Source organism: Pleurodeles waltl, chromosome 9 (genome assembly GCF_031143425.1).
Source record: "Pleurodeles waltl isolate 20211129_DDA chromosome 9, aPleWal1.hap1.20221129, whole genome shotgun sequence".
Lineage (NCBI taxonomy): Eukaryota > Metazoa > Chordata > Amphibia > Caudata > Salamandridae > Pleurodeles > Pleurodeles waltl.
In genome coordinates this window covers 681,219,593-681,241,227 of record NC_090448.1, presented here as the reverse complement: position 1 = coordinate 681,241,227, position 21,635 = coordinate 681,219,593, and the positions used below count along the sequence as shown (strand labels likewise).

The window sequence follows — 21,635 nt, the reverse complement described above, 5'->3', positions numbered from 1 at the left end:
ATATGGCCCTAAGTGATATATGCAGAGAACTCTCAAGTAGATGCACACAGTGATGGAGTAACAATGCAAAGCCATGCAACACAGAGCAGCTGCACAAATCTGTGACATAACTACATGAATACTAAATCAAAGTAGTTACAAACAGGCGAGAAGTGCGAACAGTCTTATCGTCTAACATTTCCCAGAAAAGAATGCTTTGTATGCAAGTACACAGATGAGTCTCTGGGGCAGCGTCTCCAGCATGCATCCGATGTTTAGAGTCTCCAGAGGGGTCTTAGCACTGGATGTAATGGTGGAATTCCACTTAATATGCACTGAGTGCACCATGTTTGTGTTGTTAAAAAAAATCACAGGTTTTGAAAGGAAGACTGGTTGGAACACTGCCATTAATTTAGGTTTAATCTAGCTGCTACAAAGTTTCAAAACTCATGCTATATTCTCTTCCACACACTTCTCTGTAGCATTCAAGGAGCCCAGATACGACACACTATTCCCCACGCTGTAACCGTCCTCAATCTCAGTGTCTGAACTCTATCATGTGAATCAAAAAGAGAGTAGTCTCTATTCAGCAAAATCGGACTGGGACAGAAAGTAGGTACGGGCAGAAAATAAATGTGGTAGTTTTGAACATATAGAGACAAGCTTTATAGGAATTTAAAAAGTATGGGAGTTTGCATGTATTTGTGCTTGAGGTGTCACTGCACCTCCTGCACAAATGATAGCTATGCCCTTGTGCAGGCAATGTTTGTAGTAATATAAGAGAAATGAACACTGAAAAACAGCCCACCAGTCCACAAAACTGGCCCATAAACTGACCTCTAAGACCAGCTCTTCTGGCACTGCCAGTTTGCAACATAGGTCAGTCCAACCACGATGTTCAGAAGGGAATTTTTCTTCCCAAATGTACACACTTTGCTTCTCATAAGTACCCTCTTCTTTCAGGGGACGGTGCTGCACTACCAGGCCAGCTATGATACACATACTTCATGTTCCTCTGATGTGAATGTTTAAAGCTAAAAGGCGCAGGAGCAGCACTGGATAAGTTTCCCAGGTGTTTGATGTGTTTTCTGTAAGGTGCATTTAGTAAGAACCAGCAACTTAGAACTCCTTAACCCGAAGGTTCCAGGCTCTATTTACATTCTGGGGTCTCACGGAACAGGCGAGTCTGGAGTTCACTACTGAAGGCGAGGTGACTGCATTTCTTTCAGAGCTCTAACGTGATACTGTCCAGAAAGGCTGGATCCAGGCACTGAAGGATTTGGAGAAGTGAGGTACATAAAAGAATAACGTGGGTGTTGATTTTAAACTAGAGTGGGTAATTTTGTGTCCAGAGTCCTTGAGGGAGTGCATATCATTGAAGCAGATCTACGAAAGTGAAGAGGAACAACTATAAGGAAAGTAACCCTTGTTTCCCAAAGCTTATCCTTTGATGAGGTGTAGCTGTGTATTCAGCAGTGGCAAGCAGTAGACTTTCTGGAGCGGAGGTAGAGAAGTAGGAGATGGTGCTGTGCTGAGGACGTCTTGCTTTTTTGACCCCCAGTACTACCCCCTTTAGCACTTTCTATCCTGTTGCAGTTGTATGGGGTAATCCGCTCAGGTTGAAGTCTGTTAGTGCCTTGTTTCCCTCTTTTAGCTGGAGCCGGAGAAGGTGCCTTGACAGGTTAGATTATGGGTGCTGGAGCTCAGTGTGCGGGTATCAGCTAGGCTTCCTCTGGACATCTGCAAAAGACACATACGAGTTGAATAAAGCCTCCATGTAATATCTCTTTTTTCAATTTAAAAAACTGTGCAAATCAACATGTTATAGTTTATGTATACAGGCAACTGAAGTTAAGGACCTCAATAGCATGGATATCTTCATATTAATGTCCACACCATAAGCTAAAAATGCAGTCCGACAGCAACTATTGTCGCTTTCAGTGCATTCTAAGTACATCATCAAATGGTCCTTAGCCTGGCATCTCTATCCCACAAGAAATGCCCCCTTACACCCACTTCACGAATAGCTAAAAAGCATTCTGCTAATGTCTAGCCTTCACCTCACTTATCCTATTTCTCAGTCCCCCAAAACGTTTTTTCATATGGACGAAGACAGGAGCCAATCCACCCTCTGCAAATCCCTCTTTATCTGCTTTGGAACCGTTGTCTAGCTATTTTAGCCATATTTTAGACACATTATTTTAGCTAACTAGGCCTGCCGCTGTGCACTTTAACCCAGTTACATTTTATACAGCATCGCTTTATTTTTCTAGCAATAGCCACATTTGCAGTGCTGTTTTATTTCTCTATCTCATTGACCTTTCGCCTAGGAAACTATTACATTCTTAGTAGGACATTTATTTCACTCTGCTTTTTCCAAGGCTACAGTCAGATAGAGTTGCCGACAAACGTGGTATGCTGTGTCTCCTACATTCACAGAAAAGCACACACTCGTACGTGGTGACCATTTCTTAGAATGTCAGCTGTTTTATTATTTTAAAAAAACACCTTTGTCCCAAACACGTTAGAGGGAGATTGCAGCCAGATGACCACAACTGTATGCTGATTGCTTCGCTACAGCTATTTGCCTAGACGTCCAAACCCCGGATCCACAGACTCAGGCTTCTTTCTCCAGGTATGAGGGATGATGTTCTCCCAGGGGGAACCCTGAAGGGCAGATTAGGCTTATTATGCTGTGCTCAAACATAGTGTAGGAAGGAGGACTGGAGATCACTCCTATTTGACAGTATGGTAGAACTGTTTTTGTGTTTCACTCTTTTAGCCACATTCTTGCTTTTATAGTGTTGTATCATCCTAGTAATTGCAATACACGCTATTTTATTTAAGATGCAGTTACTTCAATACATTCCTATTGAACTATATTCTGCCTTTGTTGTCTTTGACTATGTGAAACTTTGGTAGCTGAGAGAAAGGGATGAGGTCTGATTGATCACAATTCCCCTGAGGAGTCTTTCTTGTCATGCGCCCGGTTGCTACAATCATCTCGGGCAGAGATGAGGCGTTGCTAGTTAGCTGGAGAACCTGGATTAGGCCGACATGTGTCATAGGGTGTGGAATTGTATTCAGTACCCACAATCCATGTGATTCTGTAGCCCAAATCAAGTAGCCTCATTAGCATAATGAGAACCTACGTGACGTGGCGCCGCCAACGTTTGGTCAGGCACTCATATTCAGATCCTCCTAAGTATCTCTGTCTCTCTAAAGGCTAAAGACACCTCAATACTATATACGGAGACGTCCGTGGTATTGATGATTTCCTCCTCAGCTAAATAGGTAGTACCTATCTTGAGCTGCAGGTTGTTCAAGCTTGAACCTTAAAAAGACTGATCCCCATTTGGTGTCCTCATCTCTGAACATACATCTACCATTAATATGGCGAACCCACAACAGGTGGCAATTGCAGTAAATATGGGACCTCCCCTTACTGCACATTTATTGGCAAATGGCCTAACGGGCCAGGGGGGTCCAGTCACATTTTTTGTCGAGGCTCATCCAGCCTACAGAACAAAATGTTTGTATTCTTGGGTCACCTTTCCAGTAGCAGATGGGAACACAAATACATTTCATCACTACACACCTGCAAACACACCTGCACAATGCAGTGCTTATGCATATTTAGAAATACCTTTATCTTATCAAGACCGTAATAACTGGCTTGATGGCGCCCTACTACATACAATATTACAGATTTAGGGCCAGATGTATGAAAAGTTTTTGCACTCGCAAACGGTGCGAATCGCAAAAATCGGCCGTTTGCGAGTGCAAAAACGTGGTCTGCGATGCATGAAAGGCATTCGCAGACCAAATATAAGAAATCGCAAATTTTTTGATTTTTTGCGCTGCGACCTGGTTTTGCGAGTCGCATTTTGCGATTCGGTATTTCCAGTAGGAAATTGCGAGGTGCAAAATGCGAATCGCAAATTCCTAATCGCAAACAGATGCATCAAAAAAATCGCAATTAGCGATTATTCGCAGAATGGCATTTTGCACATGCAAAATACCACTAAGTGAAAGCAGGTGGTAACCAGGTGCAACATATAAAAAGAGGCCCAGAATGCCTCAGACTCTGTTCCACAATGGCTGCACTCTACGTCATGGCAAGGAGGATGAGGATCCTGGCAGGTTTGAGGAGAGGTAGGAGGAGACAGGAGCGCATTTTCAGAGTGCGCATTACACTTTTTGACCTGACAGAGGAGGAAATATTTGAGAGGTATAGGTTGAACTCAGCCATGATTCTTGATCTGATAGCTGAGCTACAACCCATACTGCAGCGCAGAACACTAAGGACCCATAGCATACCCACCCATGTGCAGGTATTATGCTCCTTACACCTACTCGCCTCAGGGAGCTATCAAGGGGTCATAGCAGCGGCTGGGGGGTGTCACAGAGCACCCTCTCCAGATTTTTCAATGCATTCATCAACGCCATGCTAAGCAAACTCCAACAGTACATCAGATTCCCCCACACCCCACAGAAAATACAGCAGACAAAAATGTAGTTTTATCAGATAGCACAGTTCCCTCACGTCCTAGGTGCCATAGATGCCACACATGCGGCAATATGTCCACCATCTGTCACAGAGTATGTGTACCGCAACCGTAAACACCAACATTCCATGAATATACAGGTGATATGCAATGCCTCCTACATCATAACTGATCTTGTGGCCAGGTACCCAGGGAGCACACATGATTCATACATCTTTCGCCACAGCGGGATTCACACAAGACTGCTAGCTGGGGAGTTTGGTGAAGGATATCTACTAGGTAATGTCACTCTTTACACTTTACACTGGCGCATAGATAACAAACCCTTGTCAGATGGCTGAGGTACTCATCACACCTTCTGTCCCTTCAGGAGACAGTGCCTACGCAGTGCGCACCTACATGATGACGCCCTACCTCAATCCCACAACACCGGCAGAACGGAGATACAATGCAGCACACAGGGCAATCTGCAATGTGGTGGAGCGCACATTTAGCCTCCTGAAGAGTCGCTTCCGTTGCCTCCACAAGAGTGGAGGGGCACTACAGTGCAGTCCAGAAACCACATGTAGAATAGTGGCTACTTGTGCAATCTTCCACAATATACCAGGGGCATACCTATAGAAATCAGTGACACTGAATCAGATGAGGATGACGATCCCATACCACCTCTACAGCCAGCAGACAGGACCAGTGCTGCAGAGGGACAGCAAAGGCGTGCTGACATCACACACAACCATTTCAGACGTGAGTATGAATAACAAAAATCCACTGCCAACTGTACCTGTAGTTATAGGAATTTATTACCTTACGTCAGGTAATTAATTGTGAAAAATGAAGTAAACAGGTGAATAAGAAAACCGAAAATAAATAAAAAACGGAGTCCCACACTATTACATCATAATGGGAACACAAGTGTCAATACGGCAAGAGTCACTTCCTCCTCCCTCGCACACCACTGGGGTGCCCAGTTGACTCACTGGCACCCTGAATGTCACCCTCAGTGGCAGTGCTGCGCCTGGCACTGCGCCGTCTGGTGTCTGAAGCAGGTACTTGCAGACTACTGAGGCTCAAACTGTCCTCAGTGTCCCCCAAGGCAACCTCACTGGGAGTGGCCGACCTCTGTCCCATGACTAGTTCAATCACATTGGTGATTTGGACAAGGCCCTGGACCACATCCCTGCTGGTGTGTGCAGCCTCCACTTGGGCTGCCACAGCACGACGGGCGATGAGTGCGGTGGAGTTAGGCATCCTATTTGAGGACCTGCAGTAAGTCGGAAACATGGTTCTGAAGCGGTGTTCATGTCTGCGTCGACTCACCCGTTCGTGGCGTAGCTCCTCACACAGGTCACGCACTGCACTGGTAAGCTCCCTAGTGTCCTGAGAGGCCTGCACCTGTCCCTCACGCAGCTGGTTGATATTGTTGTTCAGGGTGTCAATTCGCCGATGCAGGCCAATCATATGTCTGTTGTGGACTCTCAGGTTCCTGTCCAGACTCAAAATTCTCCTGCTTGCAGGCGCTGTTGCTGGAACATAGCAGCCTCAAGTCCACCGAACAAGGATGTACTCTCAGCTGCCTCCTGCGGTTGCTGCTGGGACACTGTGGCACTTCTGCGATGTGCTGAATGACCCCTGTCCTCTGGTATCTGGCTGCGCCTATCGGGTGCAGATGGTGTGCTTGGCCCCTCCTGCTGCACATCGGAGTCACCACTGAGGTCTGGAAGTGGCAATGGCCTGGGCCTGCGGCGCACAGTGGAGACATTGACGGACCCACTGGTGTTGGTGTCAGAGGGCTGCTGTGTGTCCGTCTCCCCTACACACGGAATTTCTGTGGCTGTTGTGCCAGGCCCACCTGCAACAACAATATGCAGCATGTCAGTTCTGTATGTTACATTTTCTGTCCAGAAATGGCAATAAAGCTATAGGTACTGCTCTACATGGTGTAGTGTGTGTTGTGTTACCTTGGGTGGCACTATGCTTGCTTACATTGTCATGCTACTGTCTGTACTAGTTTGTGGACCACAACTCCCATAATGCTTTGTTGTGCTGCTACTAAGATGTGGAGTGGACTACTTCACACACTACTTCACATTAGATGCTATTTCCTAAGGGGCTTTTATGCATGCACATATTGGGTTCACACGACAACATTGCACTTACCTTGGCTGGTACTCGGTTGAGCGGAGGTGTCTATATCTGTGACCCCTGTCACTGCTTCCGGTAGGAGTGTCGATTCCACCAGGTCCTCCAGTGGTGTGACAGGTGGCTCGGTTGGTGGTCCTCCTCCTGTGCTCCTGGCCTCTGCAAGTCTTCATGCCACCCTCTCCTTTGCCCGGGACCACAGGTCATACCAGCGTTTCTTGATCTCCTCAATGGAGTGCTGTTCCACACCAATAACGCAGATTTTACCTTGGATCTCAAGCCATAGTCTTCTCTTCTCACTCTAAGGCACCTGGAGGGATGATTTGCCAAACAGGCGGTCATGTCTCCACACCACCTCTTCTGTTAATACCTCCAGCTCCTGTTCACTGAACTTGAGTTTGCGCTTCCTCTCCTGCTTCTCCTGTGCTGTACCTTGGGGCTCCATTGTGGCTCAGGTGATGCTGCTCCTTCAGAGTGCTGCTCAATGTGGCTGGGCTGCTCTCACTCAGGATGCTGGTTTGGGTGTGGCACCTGAAACTGCCTGGGATGACTCATTTCCTGCTGGTGATGTCATCAGGCTCCTCCAGGTGTGCATTCTTGAACTTTCTCGCATTTTGCGATTTTTTACCGAATCGCAAAAAAATAGCAAATTGCGAGAATGCAAATTGCGATTTGGTAAATGGGCCTCGCAAAACACAAATAGCGATTTTTAAGAAATCGCTAATTCCGAATCGCAATTTTGTTACATGGCCAATTGCGACTCGGAAATAGCGATTTCTTAAAAATCGCATTTTGCGATTCGCAGACCCCAGTTTTCATACATCTGGCCCTAAGTCCTCTGAGCAATAATGGCCCAATCTGGCCTTTATTGGCCATATATACACCACAGCCTGATGCATCAACCTTAGCTTTATCTGAGGTCCGCCGCCTATGTATAGAGCTCACAACAATATGCAGACTGCTAGTACAGTTTGTTTTGCAAACATTAAATACAAACCCAGCACATGTTGCCCCATACATACAGTTACGCCAGGCATTACCCTGCTACTGTACATTTCATTTTTGTTAGCTCAAAGAATAAATGTGCTGAAAGCAGTTTTTCCACATACAGGATCTCAGGATAAACATAGAATTCTCACTATGTGCTTGCCATTCAGGATGGTTCCCACAGTTGATAACTGCAATACATGGGGCATGGTATTTGCCACACTCTATACCACTGCACAGGGGACACCAACGCTTGCTAATCTTCCGGAGGGGATGCAATTAATGGGAAGTTTGCCACAGTACCCTCAATTATATTAAGTAACCTTAAAGGGGAAGCAGTTGCACTAGCAGTGCACATGTGGCTCCGGGATGTTCCTGTACAGGATCAAGAAAGTGAGCTGCCCAAGATTATCGCTGAGACCTACTCTAGTATTGGTTGAGATAGTCTGGGGGCCAGACCGATCAAACCACAATTTCAAGGTAGATCTAAAAGACACTACCAAGCAAGTGCCTGAAGGTTACAAAAAACGCTGGGATAAAAAACAACAAACACCTAAAAAAGAAAGGAGAGAATCTCCATATGCAGAAACCCCACAAAACAGACATAATCTTAGAAATGGAGATAACATAAAAATGCCTGACAGATATCAATATACTGATACACGCCGATCTCGTTCCTTTCAGGACTCACTGGAAAAACGCAGTGAGGGAGGTGGGCGGTCAGAGCAGCGAACTGAGTACGTAAAACCGAGAAAGGACTCAAAACGCTCGTCTGAAGTTTCAGTTAAGAAGAGAAACTTCACCAACAAAAACCCCAATTTAAAAAGAAAAAAGTGACAGCAGTTACGATCTGACATGCCACTCAAGAAGAGGGCTTTACTGAAGAACAGGAAGTGGGCACTAGCACTGTTAGACAGTGTTGAAGAGGTCACAATAGTTCGCCAGGATCTTCAAAAGCATCTGGAGGTGAAAGCACTGATGACTTCTTGCAAGTTGAGATTGCGGGCATGAGTGTCTCTGCACCCAACAGGTTGTATAAAGTAACTATTCAGTTAGAGGGAGACATTGAAAGTATGATAGGCACCATGTTTTGGGACTGCGCCGTCTCCATTTATGATATTTTGCTGGCTGAAAAAGACTGGCCGCCTGTATACGCGATCTCCCTTATGGAGAGGACGTATTGAAAAGTCCTTCTTGCCCCTTGTTCCCAGAAAGCTTGGTGAAATGTATGCCATTGATTGGGAAGTGGCGCAACACCTGCATTATATTACAATCATGTAGGGTGGGACAAAGATTCCCTCTATCACTTAATACCAATAGAATCCTTACTCAATATCCAATAAAATATGATGCAAAAGCACCTGCGAGGGAAATCCTCAACCAATTAGAGTACCAGGATGTTCTTGAATCCTCAAATTCATCAACGAATAATCCACTATTTCCAGTCGCTAAACTCGACCATTCATATCAAATAGTCTTGGACTATAGACATTTAAACAGTCACACATGCACATTTGCAATCAAAATGGACACAGCACAGCACTTGAACAACATAGAGCGCAAAAAATACCAGACGACCCTGGATATATCCAACGGGTTTTTCTGCCAAATCATAGTGCCTTAAAGTAGAAACTTAACAAGTTTCAGTGCTCTAGGCTCTCAAAAAAAATTCTGCTGACACCCACAAGGCTGCAAGAACAGTCCAGGATCGTTCTCAGCTCGTGTAACATCTATTTTACACAACACAGACCCTGAGGCGTTGTCATGTGTGGATGACATCTATCTCACAGATGACGACCTTATGCAACATTTAAGATGGGTAGCCCGCATTGTTGTAGGATTTGCCGAAATAGGCTAAAAATTCAAAACCTAAAATACCCTACTTTGGTGTCCTGTTTCTGGGATTCGAACTGTCGGATGAAGGCAAGAGCCTTGCGCCCATATTTTTAGAAAAATGCGCACAATTACAACCACCGTACACAATAAAAAAGCTACAGTCAGTATTGGGCTTTTTAAATTTTGTCAGAACATGTATCCCAGATTATACACAATGTATTAAACCATCATATGACTTAATCAGGACGACTATCAGCAAATTCGAGACAGTCGAACATACACGCATCCTTAGAGCATTGTAAAACGACATGCTTAAAGCAAAACACTTACATACAAGGGGCAATAAAAAACATTTGGTAATCAGAGTAATTGCTGGTGCCATTGGTTTCACATATGTGACAATCAGTGAGGGTGAGACAGTCATGATTGCTTACAAATCACACTTATACTCCACAGCTGAACAACGCATTGCTCCCACTGAGAAGATTCTCACTGCTGTCCAGATGGCGGTCCTTAAAGAGAGACCACTGGCCCAGGGGAAGCGCATTATTGTTGTGTCCCCCATTCCAGCCCTTGAGGCTGTTACCAAAGCGAGCGTTCCAAACGGTAAAGCACTACATCCACTTGGATTTAATGGGCAGCGTCTCTGTCAGCCACTGATGTTGATTATGTTTTTGACTCCAAATTGCAGACCCAAGAATTCTTACAATATGAACTTGAGTATCCAGCTCCAGCAAATACATTGCCTATTGAACAATATCACACAATCTTGTACAATGATGGTTCAGCCCAACCAGCAATAGGCACCTAACATTAAAACTTCATCGCTTGCGCAGTCGTGAGTAGATACATGAAGGATGGCAAGTTCCATCCACAAAATACTTACGCGCAAACTTTAGGGGACTTCACTGCACAACTTTCAGCGCTCAAGGCTCTGGTGATGGCACTGGAACATACGGATCCTGAGCAGATTACGTGACTTTGTCTGTGATTTGTACTAATGTGTCCAGTCCTCCAATGAATATCTGCATTACTGGCACCAAAATGTGTTCAGAGATTCAAAATGCAATACTATTAAAGATAGACTTCTGTGGGGGAAAGTAGTGGAGCTGAAAGAAACACTACCTAATGTCCCTGTTGTACACACACTAGGACATAAGTGTGGTGGAATACATGTTGAAGGCAACACTTTGGCTGATGAAGCAGCCAAATCAGCAGTAGCTCTAGCTTCTGTTGCTGAAGTAACTCGTTCTAAATTGAAAGTGGATGATGAAACACTGGCAGCTATGAAAGCTTTGGCTGACGGCACGCCCTTACCTAAAGCATATCCTGCTAAATATTCCTACCATATGGCAGGTATTTTTACAGCACAAGTAACAATACCAAGTGTGGAGATTGTGTGATTCCCAATAAAGACCTAAGACCTGAGTTAACAAAAGCAGTGCATGAGAGAGTTGCTTCTACCCATGCAGGTTTGGTGGCTATAATTTCACTCTTACAAGCACATTATTGGTGGGCAGGTCTCTACAAGCAGACCAAGCAGTATGTCCTTTGTTGTGACATCTGCCAGCAAATTAAAGTATCCACCGTCAAACGCCCATCGCAGACACCCCTCTTAATTTCCACCAAACCATTACAACGTGTGTACTTGGACCATTGTGGTCCCCTGATACTAGACAGTGCATACAAATACATCCTAGTTGCTGTTGATTCATGCTCCAGATTTCTATGGGTTTGGCCACAACGCTTGGCTGACGCTCGAACTGTTATTAAAGATTTGCAAGTCTTTATCAGCACATATGCTGTTGCGGCTTTCCACTCAGACCAGGGCCCTGCTTTTGCGTCAAGGGCTTTCAGGGACGCCATGGCTTCATTAGGGTTCCAACTGCATCACTCGAAGCCATTTCATCCCAAGGGAAATAGTGTAGTGGAGCGACGAAACCTAGATTTAAAGCAGTCCTTAACAACCAGAGTATTAGGCATGGTCATAGTTGGCTCACACACCTCTATGGAGTTCAGAGAGCACTTAATCTGCCCAGAAGGTCCCTGGGGGGGAAGTACTTCATAGGAATGTTTGTTCAGAACAAAAACGTATGTTCCAGATCTTGATGGTCCTGGCGCGGAGGCGGCAGCTACACCCTTTGACATAAATAAACGTGTCACTGTCTTGCAGGACTTACAATAGTTCAGTGATGACAACGCATCTGCCAGTGCTGCCTCCTCTGGAATTAGGGATGTAGCAGTAACATCTACTGGCTGCATTCCGAAACTTGGGGTTCTAGTGAGTGAAAAGATTGCTGTAAAAAAGGAGTTTGGTCCCTCTTATCATGAACCGGTTCCAGTCCTGGGAATACACGGTACCAGAATTGTCATGTTACCACCGCTGCCTGGTTCTAAAGAAAATCGCTTTGTCTCCATTGACAATGACAAGCTACACCATGTGGCTGACCTAAGGGACTCCCGGGTAGTACCTCAATCCCTCCCACTACAGACCAGGATGTTCCCCTACAAGTCTTCAACAGCAACGCTGATACCTCTCCAAGCTTGGGGAGGGTGGAAAATGAGCTCTCATTGGTTCCACTAACAACAACTTCCACAATAATTACTGGTGATAATGAACAATTTTATTCAAATTCTACACAAACGGATGGCATAGTCTACTATGAACCACTGAAGGAGTCTTCTGCAAGTTCTCCTCTTCAAAACACAACTCCAGTTTTTGCACAAACTGATTCTGTTTACTTTGTCGACGTTAATGACACATTCACTGACTCATCTGCCTCTACTGTAACAGAACTGTCAAGAGCACGTAAGCTGATACTTTGGTTCAAAAATGACTATTTCATTCCCTGGAGCTATCTATGGCTTTCATTAACTATACTTGCTTTCTTCCTATGAACTGGGGTTGTCATTGTTTTCTTTTTTCTTATCCACGGTCATTACCTTCCTGAACGCTCTACAGCTGAACTGGTGGATGAGGTTTTAACACTACATTTTTCATCACACAACATTCACAGAGACTTGTCCCCAGTGAACATTTCAGCCATACCAATTCCTAATGGAAATGTTTGGGATAAAGTATTATTTTATATACATGGACCAATGGAGGTCATTCAAATACCATATGCATTCAAACTTACTATGAATGATGTAATTACACCCGGATTGGTTTCTGAAGTTTGGGATGTGAAAACTGTTGATGCTATGATGTCTGATCTACAGCATTATACAGTATTTGAAAATGAAGATGTGTATAAGTTTAAAGGAAATTATGGAGCTATGTTCTGTTATAATTACTATGGACATTATTTCATTCACAAGGCGAGTACCCCAAAGACTATCTTTAAATACACACAGTGGGAACACTGCCCGACTCCACCAGAAGGCAGTTCCAAAACATATACTGAAAAGTTTGCATATTTTTCTGGGCACAATGTTAAGAATACCGAGTCATATTATTTCAAATTGCCAGTAATGGAAAGTCAACATGTTTTATTGACAGATATAAAATTAACCTATTCTGATTCCTTTGTTTCCTGATTGGCTATAGAAGGCTATGAGTACTGGTTGAAGTCGACTGACTTAAAAAAGTGTGTGGGGAACTAAACGTTGGCAAATAAGAGGAAAGGAAACTTTATTTAGAGCATGCATGATTCCTGTTCAAATGATATTTTTTAATGAAACCATACAGCAAACAAGTTGTTTAGGCTTCACAAACATAAAGGAACTGAATGCGTCCAGTATTCCTGCCCCTGCAAAATTTTATAAATGGCAAAAGTATATAAATGCGTCTGAAGATTAGCTCGATGAATGGATCCAGAATGGAACATTTAACACATCATTTTCACGTCCTGGTGGGTGGATATTATGGCCTGTAGACACCAATGGGTGCCACACAAGTTTTCTAAACTTTGTTTTTTTTAGAACAAATAGGCCAGACCCTCCCTATGTGTCCACGGAGCACTCGGGTATAGCGTCAACATATAGCATAGGAAAACTGTGCCAGCAATGGCTGAAGGGTTCCTCACTGGATGCTGTCAAAGAACATCTTAGTCTCCTGTCCAATAAACAGATTTACAGGATTTACTGTTAGGCCGCAGAAGACAATGCAGAAAATGCTTCTTACATGCAACATATACAGGAATTTGGAAACTTTCCCAACAAGAAGCGGCCGCCCGGTTAAGGCAAATAGATCGGGAAAGTTACAGAAAGCATTAGCTGTTGTAGATAAAGGGGTTAACGCCTTGTCTGACCGAATATACTCCTTAAACAATATTGTGCCCTCTGCAATTGACATAGTACAGAGTGATGTGCCATTTTCGCAACATGGACAAAGTCAGCTAAGATCCATTATGCAGTTAGGTTGGACGTTACAAACACTGAAAGCAGGTCGCATTCCCTGGCAACATGTGGGCGCAAGGGATATTTTTTCAACATTTAATTCAACGCGATAAAAAAAATAATGGCTAAGAGGGAAGCAACATACGACATGTTAAATATTGTGAAATATTGAGAATATTGAGAAATTAGAAACGTTGCCTTTCACTGTGGCTGAAATACCATCTGCTGAATGCTTAATACATGGGGTTATAAATCTGTCCATTTCAACACTCAAATTCATGTCCTGTTTGAAACACATTCCAGTGGGCAGATATGAAAGGCTGCGAGATAGTTACATATACGATGTGTGAGAGCTTCCCTTCTCGTACAAATGTTTCAATGGCATGAAAGAAGTCTTTCTTAGCGGTAGTGAATGCGAGACTTCTGTGAGCCATTCGATGGTTTGTAAACAGCTATGCTTGCACAGGGTATGCAATGCCTCCACAGCAAATTTGGCTTGTTATCTGAAGGGTGTCCCAGTCCCCTTGATTAGACCTACATCCAGGTTCTCTCACTGTTAAGTGTAGGAAAGTAACATCTTGCCTGGCATGTTACCCCCATATTTCACTGTATATATGTTGTTTTAGTTGTATGTGGCACTGGGACCCTGCCAGCCAGGGCCCCAGTGCTCATAAGTGTGCCCTGTATGTGTTACCTGTGTTATGACTAACTGTCTCACTGAGGCTCTGCTATCCAGAACCTCAGTGGTTATGCTCTCTCATTTCTTTCCAAATTGTCACTAACAGGCTAGTGACAAATTTCACCAATTTACATTGGCATACTGGAACACCCTTATAATTCCCTAGTATATGGTACTGAGGTACCCAGGGTTCCAGGAGATCCCAATGGGCTGCAGCATTTATTTTGCCACCCATAGAGAACTCTGACAATTCTTACACAGGCCTGCCATTGCAGCCTGACTGAAATAACATCCACGTTATTTCACAGCCGTTTACCACTGCACTTAAGTAACTTATAAGTCACCTATATGTCTAACCTTTACCTGGTAAAGGTTGGGTGCTAAGTTACTTAGTGTGTGGGCACCCTGGCACTAGCCAAGGTGCTCCCACATTGTTCAGGGCAAATTCCCCGGACTTTGTGAGTGCGGGGACACCATTACACGCGTGCACTATACATATGTCATGACATATGTATAGCGTCACAATGGTAACTCCGAACATGGCCATGTAACATGTCTAAGATCATGGAATTGTCACCCCAATGCCATTCTGGCATTGGGGAGACAATTCCATGATACCCCGAGTCTCTAGCACAGACCCGGGTACTGCCAAACTACCTTTCCCGGGGTTTCACTGCAGCCGCTGCTGCTGCCAACCCCTCAGACAGGTTTCTGCCCTCCTGGGGTCCAGCCAGGCTTGGCCCAGGAAGGGAGAACAAAGGACTTCCTCAGAGAGAGGGTGTTACACCCTCTGCCTTTGGAAAAAGGTGTCAGGGCTGGGGAGGAGTAGCCTCCTCCAGCCTCTGGAAATGCTTTGATGGGCACAGATGGTGCCCATCTCTGCATAAGCCAGTCTACACCGGTTCAGGGATCCCCCAGCCCTGCTCTGGCGCGAAAATGGACAAAGGAAAGGGGAGTGACCACTCCCCTGACCTGCACCTCCCCTGGGAGGTGCCCAGAGCTCCTCCAGTGTGCTCCAGACCTCTGCCATCTTGGAAACAGAGGTGCTGCTGGCACACTGGACTGCTCTGAGTGGCCAGTGCCAGCAGGTGACGTCAGAGACTCCTTCTGATAGGCTCCTCCAGGTGTTGCTAGCCTATCCTCTCTCCTAAGTAGCCAAACCTCCTTTTCTGGCTATTTAGGGTCTCTGCTTTGGGGAATTCTTTAGATAACGAATGCAAGAGCTCATCAGAGTTCCTCTGCATCTCTCTCTTCACCTTCTGCCACGGAATCGACCTCTGACTGCTCTGGAAGCCTGCAAAACTGCAACAAAGTAGCAAAGACGACTACTGTGACCTTGTAACGCTGATCCGGCCACCTTCTCGACTGTTTTCCTGGTGGTGCATGCTGTGGGGGTAGTCTGCCTCCTCTCTGCACTAGAAGCTCCGAAGAAATCTCCCGAGGGTCGACGGAATCTTCCCCCTGCAACCGCAGGCACGAAAGAACTGCATCACCGGTCCTCTGGGTCTCCTCTCAGCACGACGAGCGAGGTCCCTTGAACTCAGCAACTCTGTCCAAGTGACTCCCACAGTCCAGTGACTCTTCAGTCCAAGTTTGGTGGAGGTAAGTCCTTGCCTCCCCACGCTAGACTGCATTGCTGGGTACCGCGTGATTTGCAGCTGCTCTGGCTCCTGTGCACTCTTCCAGGATTTCCTTTGTGCACAGCCAAGCCTGGGTCCCCGGCACTCTAACCTGCAGTGCACGACCTCCTGAGTTGTCCTCCGGCGTCGTGGGACCTTCCTTTGTGACTTCGGGTGAGCTCCGGTTCACTGCACTTCGTAGTGCCTGTTCCGGCACTTCTGCGGGTGCTGCTTGCTTCTGAGTGAGCTCTTTGTCTTGCTGGACACCCCCTCTGTCTCCTCACGCAGTTGGCGACATCCTGGTCCATTCTGGGCCACAGCAGCATCCAAAAACCCTAACCGTGACCCTTGCAGCTAGCAAGGCTTGTTTGCGGTCTTTCTGCACGGAAACACCCCTGCAAGCTTCTACACGACATAGGATATCCATCCTCCAAAGGGGAAGTTTCTAGCTCTTGTCGTTCTTGCAGAATCCACAGCTTCTACCATCCGGTGGCAGCTTCTTTGCACCCACAGCTGGCATTTCCTGGGCATCTGCCCACTCCCGATTTGATCGTGACTCTTGGACTTGGTCCCCTTGTTCCACAGGTACTCTCATCTGGAAATCCATCGTTGTTGCATTGCTGGTGTATGTCTTCCTGGCAGAATTCCCCTATCACGTGCTCTTTGGGGAACTTAGGTGCACTTTGCACCCACTTTTCAGGGTCTTGGGGTGGGCTATTTTTCTAACCCTCACTGTTTTCTTACAGTCCCAGCGACCCTCTACAAGGTCACATAGGTTTGGGGTCCATTTGTGGTTCGCATTCCACTTCTAGAGAATATGGTTTGTGTTGCCCCTATCCCTATGTGCCCCCATTGCATTCTATTGTGACTATACATTGTTTGCACTGTTTTCTATTGCTATTACTGCATATTTTGGTATTGTGTACATATATCTTGTGTATATTTGCTATCCTGATACTGAGGGTACTCACTGAGATACTTTGGCATATTGTCATAAAAATAAAGTACCTTTATTTTTAGTATATCTGTGTATTGTGTTTTCTTATGATATTTTGCATATGACACCAGTGGTACTGTAGGAGCTTCACTCGTCTCCTAGTTCAGCCTAGGCTGCTCTGCTAAGCTACCTTTTCTATCAGCCTAAGCTGCTAGACACCCCTCTACACTAATAAGGGATACCTGGACCTGGTGCAAGGTGTAAGTACCCCTTGGTACTCACTACAAGCCAGGCCAGCCTCCTACATTAAGGAGCTATGTGCTCCTTAACAGTGAGAGCTGTTGTGAAATGCAAGCCAAAATAGCTTTTGTCATTTTGGTCTCCCAAATTGTTACATGTTGCGGGAATGTCCTTTTTCCCCCTACGCAACTAAAAGGAGTAGCAGACGTTTGTCCACATATTGCTACTGCTGATGTGAATTTTGACAAGTTGAGCATACTAAAGGCTTTATTGTTTCAAAAACATGTGGTCCTTACATCTGCACGCGAGACCTAGGTGACCAGGTTGTGAGGTCATCGGCGGAGATTCAGTCCCTTTTAAGTACAAATTTTCCACACACTTTGGTGAACTTGTGGATGAATATTTAATGCGTCTAGTACTACTGGAATCGCCCATGTTTTTAAGGGTGTTGGTTCTGGTTTCATTCACACCTTCTCCTCCATATTTGACTTAACACCTTCAGCCCCACACTCAATAGTTTCAAGTGTTTTCGGGGGATTTTTGATTACTTTGGCTATAATAGGTGGCATTTTGCAGTTGCTACTTTTTCTGCTTTTTACACATAGAGAGAGATAGGGGAGGTTCTGGTCCCCATACTACCTCTCTAAATCAAGAGTCATAAACACAGAGTATGGGGAAACTAGAGAACAAACCAGTCAGGCCTCTTCAACTGGTCATCAGATCATTATTATTGTGATCTAATTAAAGGTGGAAATGGTTGTGATAACCGTGTTTTTGGAAATCTATTGGGGGATTCCTCTTATGGAATAGGTGGTCTCACACACATTATAGGGGGTCATTCTGACCCTGGCGGTCTTGGACCGCCAGGGCAAGAATGACGGAAGCACCGCCAACAGGCTGGCGGTGCTTCATTCCCTATTCTGACCGCGGCGGTAAAGCCGCGGTCGCACCGCCGGGGCCGGCGGTTTCCCGCCGATTTTCCCCCAGCGGTGATAATCCGCCAGGGCAGCTGCCCTGGGGATTATGACCCCCTTACCGCCAGCCTGTTTCTGCCGGTTTACACCGCCAGGAAGAGGCTGGCGGTAAGGGGTGTCCTGGGGCCCCTGGGGGCCCCTGCACTGCCCATGCCACTGGCATGGGCAGTGGAGGGGCCCCCTAACAGGGCCCCGGCCTGCTTTTCACTGTCTGCATGGCAGACAGTGAAAAGCGCGACGGGTGCAACTGCACTCGTCGCACGGCCATTAGGAGCCGGCTCCTGTGTTGCGGCCTCATTCCCGCCGGCCCAGCGGGAATGTTGGAATGGGGGCCGCGTTATTGCGGCTGCATGGCGGCCGCTTGGCGGGCGGCAGTAGCCGCCCGCCAAGGTTGGAATCACCCCCATAGTGTCATGCTTCATCATTGACCACCTATTACCACCCAGGTAGGATAGTACCACCTGGTTGGACTCAACCTCGTCGTTAAAAGAACTCTGAGACAGTACTGAAATATTATCTTTCTTGATAAAGTGGGGATCCAGTTGAGTGAGAAAATAAAATAAAATTACCTAACTGGTAACTTGTTAGGTAATCCCCAAATAGATTTCCAAAAAACGGTTATCACAACCATACCCCACCTTTAATTAGATCACAATAATAGTGATATGATGACCAGCTGAACAGGCCTGACTGGTTTGTTCACTAGATTCCCCATACTCTTTGTGTTTAAGCTATTTTATATGCACAATGGCTGTCCCTTCACAGCAGGGAGGACTGAAAGCACTTCCGCCAGTGTAACTGTGCTGTGAATGCATGATGCAGTATTTCGGAGCACCACTCCTGGAACAACTGGAGTTTGGCATTCCAACCGGTTTTGGATTGTGTGCAGCCCGTGTTTCGATGCCTCTAGTACCTCTTTGAATGCGCACTGAAAGTCTGTCTTTCTATGCAGCACTTACTTTCATTGGATGCTGATCTGTTGATGTGCTCGATGAGGGCTCATTATTGGACATGCACGTTGAGGGTGCGTTTGCTACGGGAAGTCGTCTATGACTCAACGGCGGGCAAGACACAGAATGCTGCTGCCTCAGCTAGAGCTCTGTGGTTTTCCTTGGACGTGATCTGGATATTTTACCACCTGCCAAAGTGGAATGTCTCCTGGCTTCAATTGTCCCAGATGTAACTGGCGATTTCCAAAATGACACTGACTATTGAAGTTGGTCTTTTTGCGCCTCTTGTGGCTTCTCAAATTGTCCCTTTATTTCCCTGAGTCCCTTAACTTGTCCCTATTGACATATATGCTTATATGCTTTTATTGTTAGGGGTTTCTTAGACTTCTCTTAACTTGAGCTTTCAAACCACCTTTGACCCGTAAGGAGAGGGTGTTGTATTGCTATTTGAGCCATATTTTAGACACGCTATTTTAGCTAACTAGGTCTGCCGCTGTGCACTTTAACCCAGTTACATTTTAGACAGCATTGCTTTATTTTTCTAGCAGTAGTCACATTTGCGGTGCTGTTTTATTTTCTCTATCTCATTGTCCTTTCGCCTAGGAAAGCTTTATGTTTTTAGTAGGACATTTATTTCACTCTGTGCTTTTTCCAAGCCTACAGTCAGATAGGGTTGCAGACAAACGTGGTATGCTGTGTCTCCAACATTCACAGAAAAGCACACACTCTTACGTGGGGACCATTTCTTAGGATGTCAGCTGTTTTATTATAAAAACACCTTTTTGTCCCAGAAACATTAGAGGGAGATTCCAGCCAGATGACCACAACTGTATGCTGATTGCTTTGATACAGCTACTTACTTAGACGGCTGAACTCCTGATCCACATGGGGACGGTGTCTCTCTAGACTACAGGCTTAATTCTCCAGGTATGAGGGATGATGTTCTTACAGGGGTAAATCTGAAGGGCAGATTAGGCTTATTATGCTGTGCTCAAAAATCGTGTAGGAAGGAGGGCTATAGTTCACTCCTATTTAACAGTATGGTAGGACTGTATTTGTGTTCCACTCTTTTAGTCACATGCTTGCGTTTATTGTGTTTTATCATACTAGTTACTGCAATACACGCTATTTTATTCAAGATGAAGTTACTTCAATAAATTCCTATTGAACTATATTCTGCCTCTGTTATCATTGCCTATGTGAGACTTTGGTAGCTGAGAGAAAGGGATAGGATCCAATTGACCACGATTCCCCTGAGGAGTCTTTGTCATGCACCCGGTTGCCACAATCATCTCGGCCAGAGATGAAGTTCTGCTAGTTAGCCAGAGAACCTGGATTAGGCTGATAGGTGTCATATGGTGTGGAATCGTACTCTGTATCCACAATCCATCTGATTCTGTAGCCCAAATCCAGTAGCCTCATTAAAATAATGAGAACCTAAACAACAGAACCATTTATCACCTTATACCATAATAAATCCAAAGCAATGTGACCTACGTAGTGCAATTTGTTGTGGTGCGCCACACTAGAAAACCTTTCTGCACAACAGGGTGACACTTGGGTACAAGTTAAAGAGAACTGCAACACCTCTACAACCGTTGGGATGCACTTGTAGGTCAACCTAATTTCTGACATTCTCGAGAATGGAGTTTTTGTGTCTAAAGTAATGTAGCCTCATGAAACTCCAATCCTCTATAGCCTTAAAGTCCTGAAGGATCATTTTTAAATTCCTTGAATTTTCTGGGATGTGTAGACAGAATCCTTCACTAGGATACACTCTCAACTATTATTTGACTACATACATTCGTGGGCTACCACAGCCAATAGTTCCTAGGAGAACTCTCTAGAGGACATCAAGTTTGCCACTACAAGTTCTCCATTATCTCTGTGGGAAGATACCGAGGTTGGGATATACAATACTGGCTGGGACCAACCCCTAAGATAATGGGGATTCCAAGTTGCTTATCTCAGGAATAGAAAGGAATAGAGAATAACATGTGGGCCCTAGAATACAGTGCCCAATTGCAAATATTTCCCCTTACGGGGAAACAACAGGTCTAAATTCACAGCCATTAACCACCTGCTTGGATCAGGTGGTAAGTGGTTGGGGACTTTTTCTATCCCCCAGGGGAGAGAGTGAAAGGGATGGGGGATAGCATAAGGGTAGTCCTCCTTTTACTTTAGGTAGGGTAACGTCTGATATGCAAGTAGGTGGGGGCAAGGTGTAACGGCTGCCAGTGGACCACACAGCCCCTTATGGAAGAAAGTGCCTGAGGTCTCTGAGCCTGGAATTATTGGGTCTGGAGTTTGTGGACCTGACAATTCCTGATCTGCTGGCCCAGCATGCAGCCATCTCTGTGATGGCCTTCAACTGTGTAATTCAAAAATACCTATTCGTACAGGGGTCAGTTCTTAAAATCTTTACTGGTCCCAAAAATACTGGGTG

The 21,635-nt window shown here is 45.4% G+C and overlaps 1 protein-coding gene across 3 annotated transcripts in view; it reads right to left on the bottom strand.

Annotated features, from left to right (window-relative positions):
* Window positions 1-372: 372 nt before the first annotated feature.
* The window catches only part of KLC3 (kinesin light chain 3), an 819,248-nt gene continuing 797,985 nt past the window's right edge, over window positions 373-21,635 (bottom strand). For 2 of the 3 annotated variants that reach the window (XM_069207761.1, XM_069207762.1), the window contains exon 13: window positions 373-1,719. In XM_069207761.1, the coding sequence (XP_069063862.1) occupies window positions 1,630-1,719 (90 nt within the window). In that variant the 3' untranslated portion in view covers window positions 373-1,629. The remainder of the gene's footprint in view (window positions 1,720-21,635) is intronic. The other variant, XM_069207763.1, reaches the window with a different exon arrangement.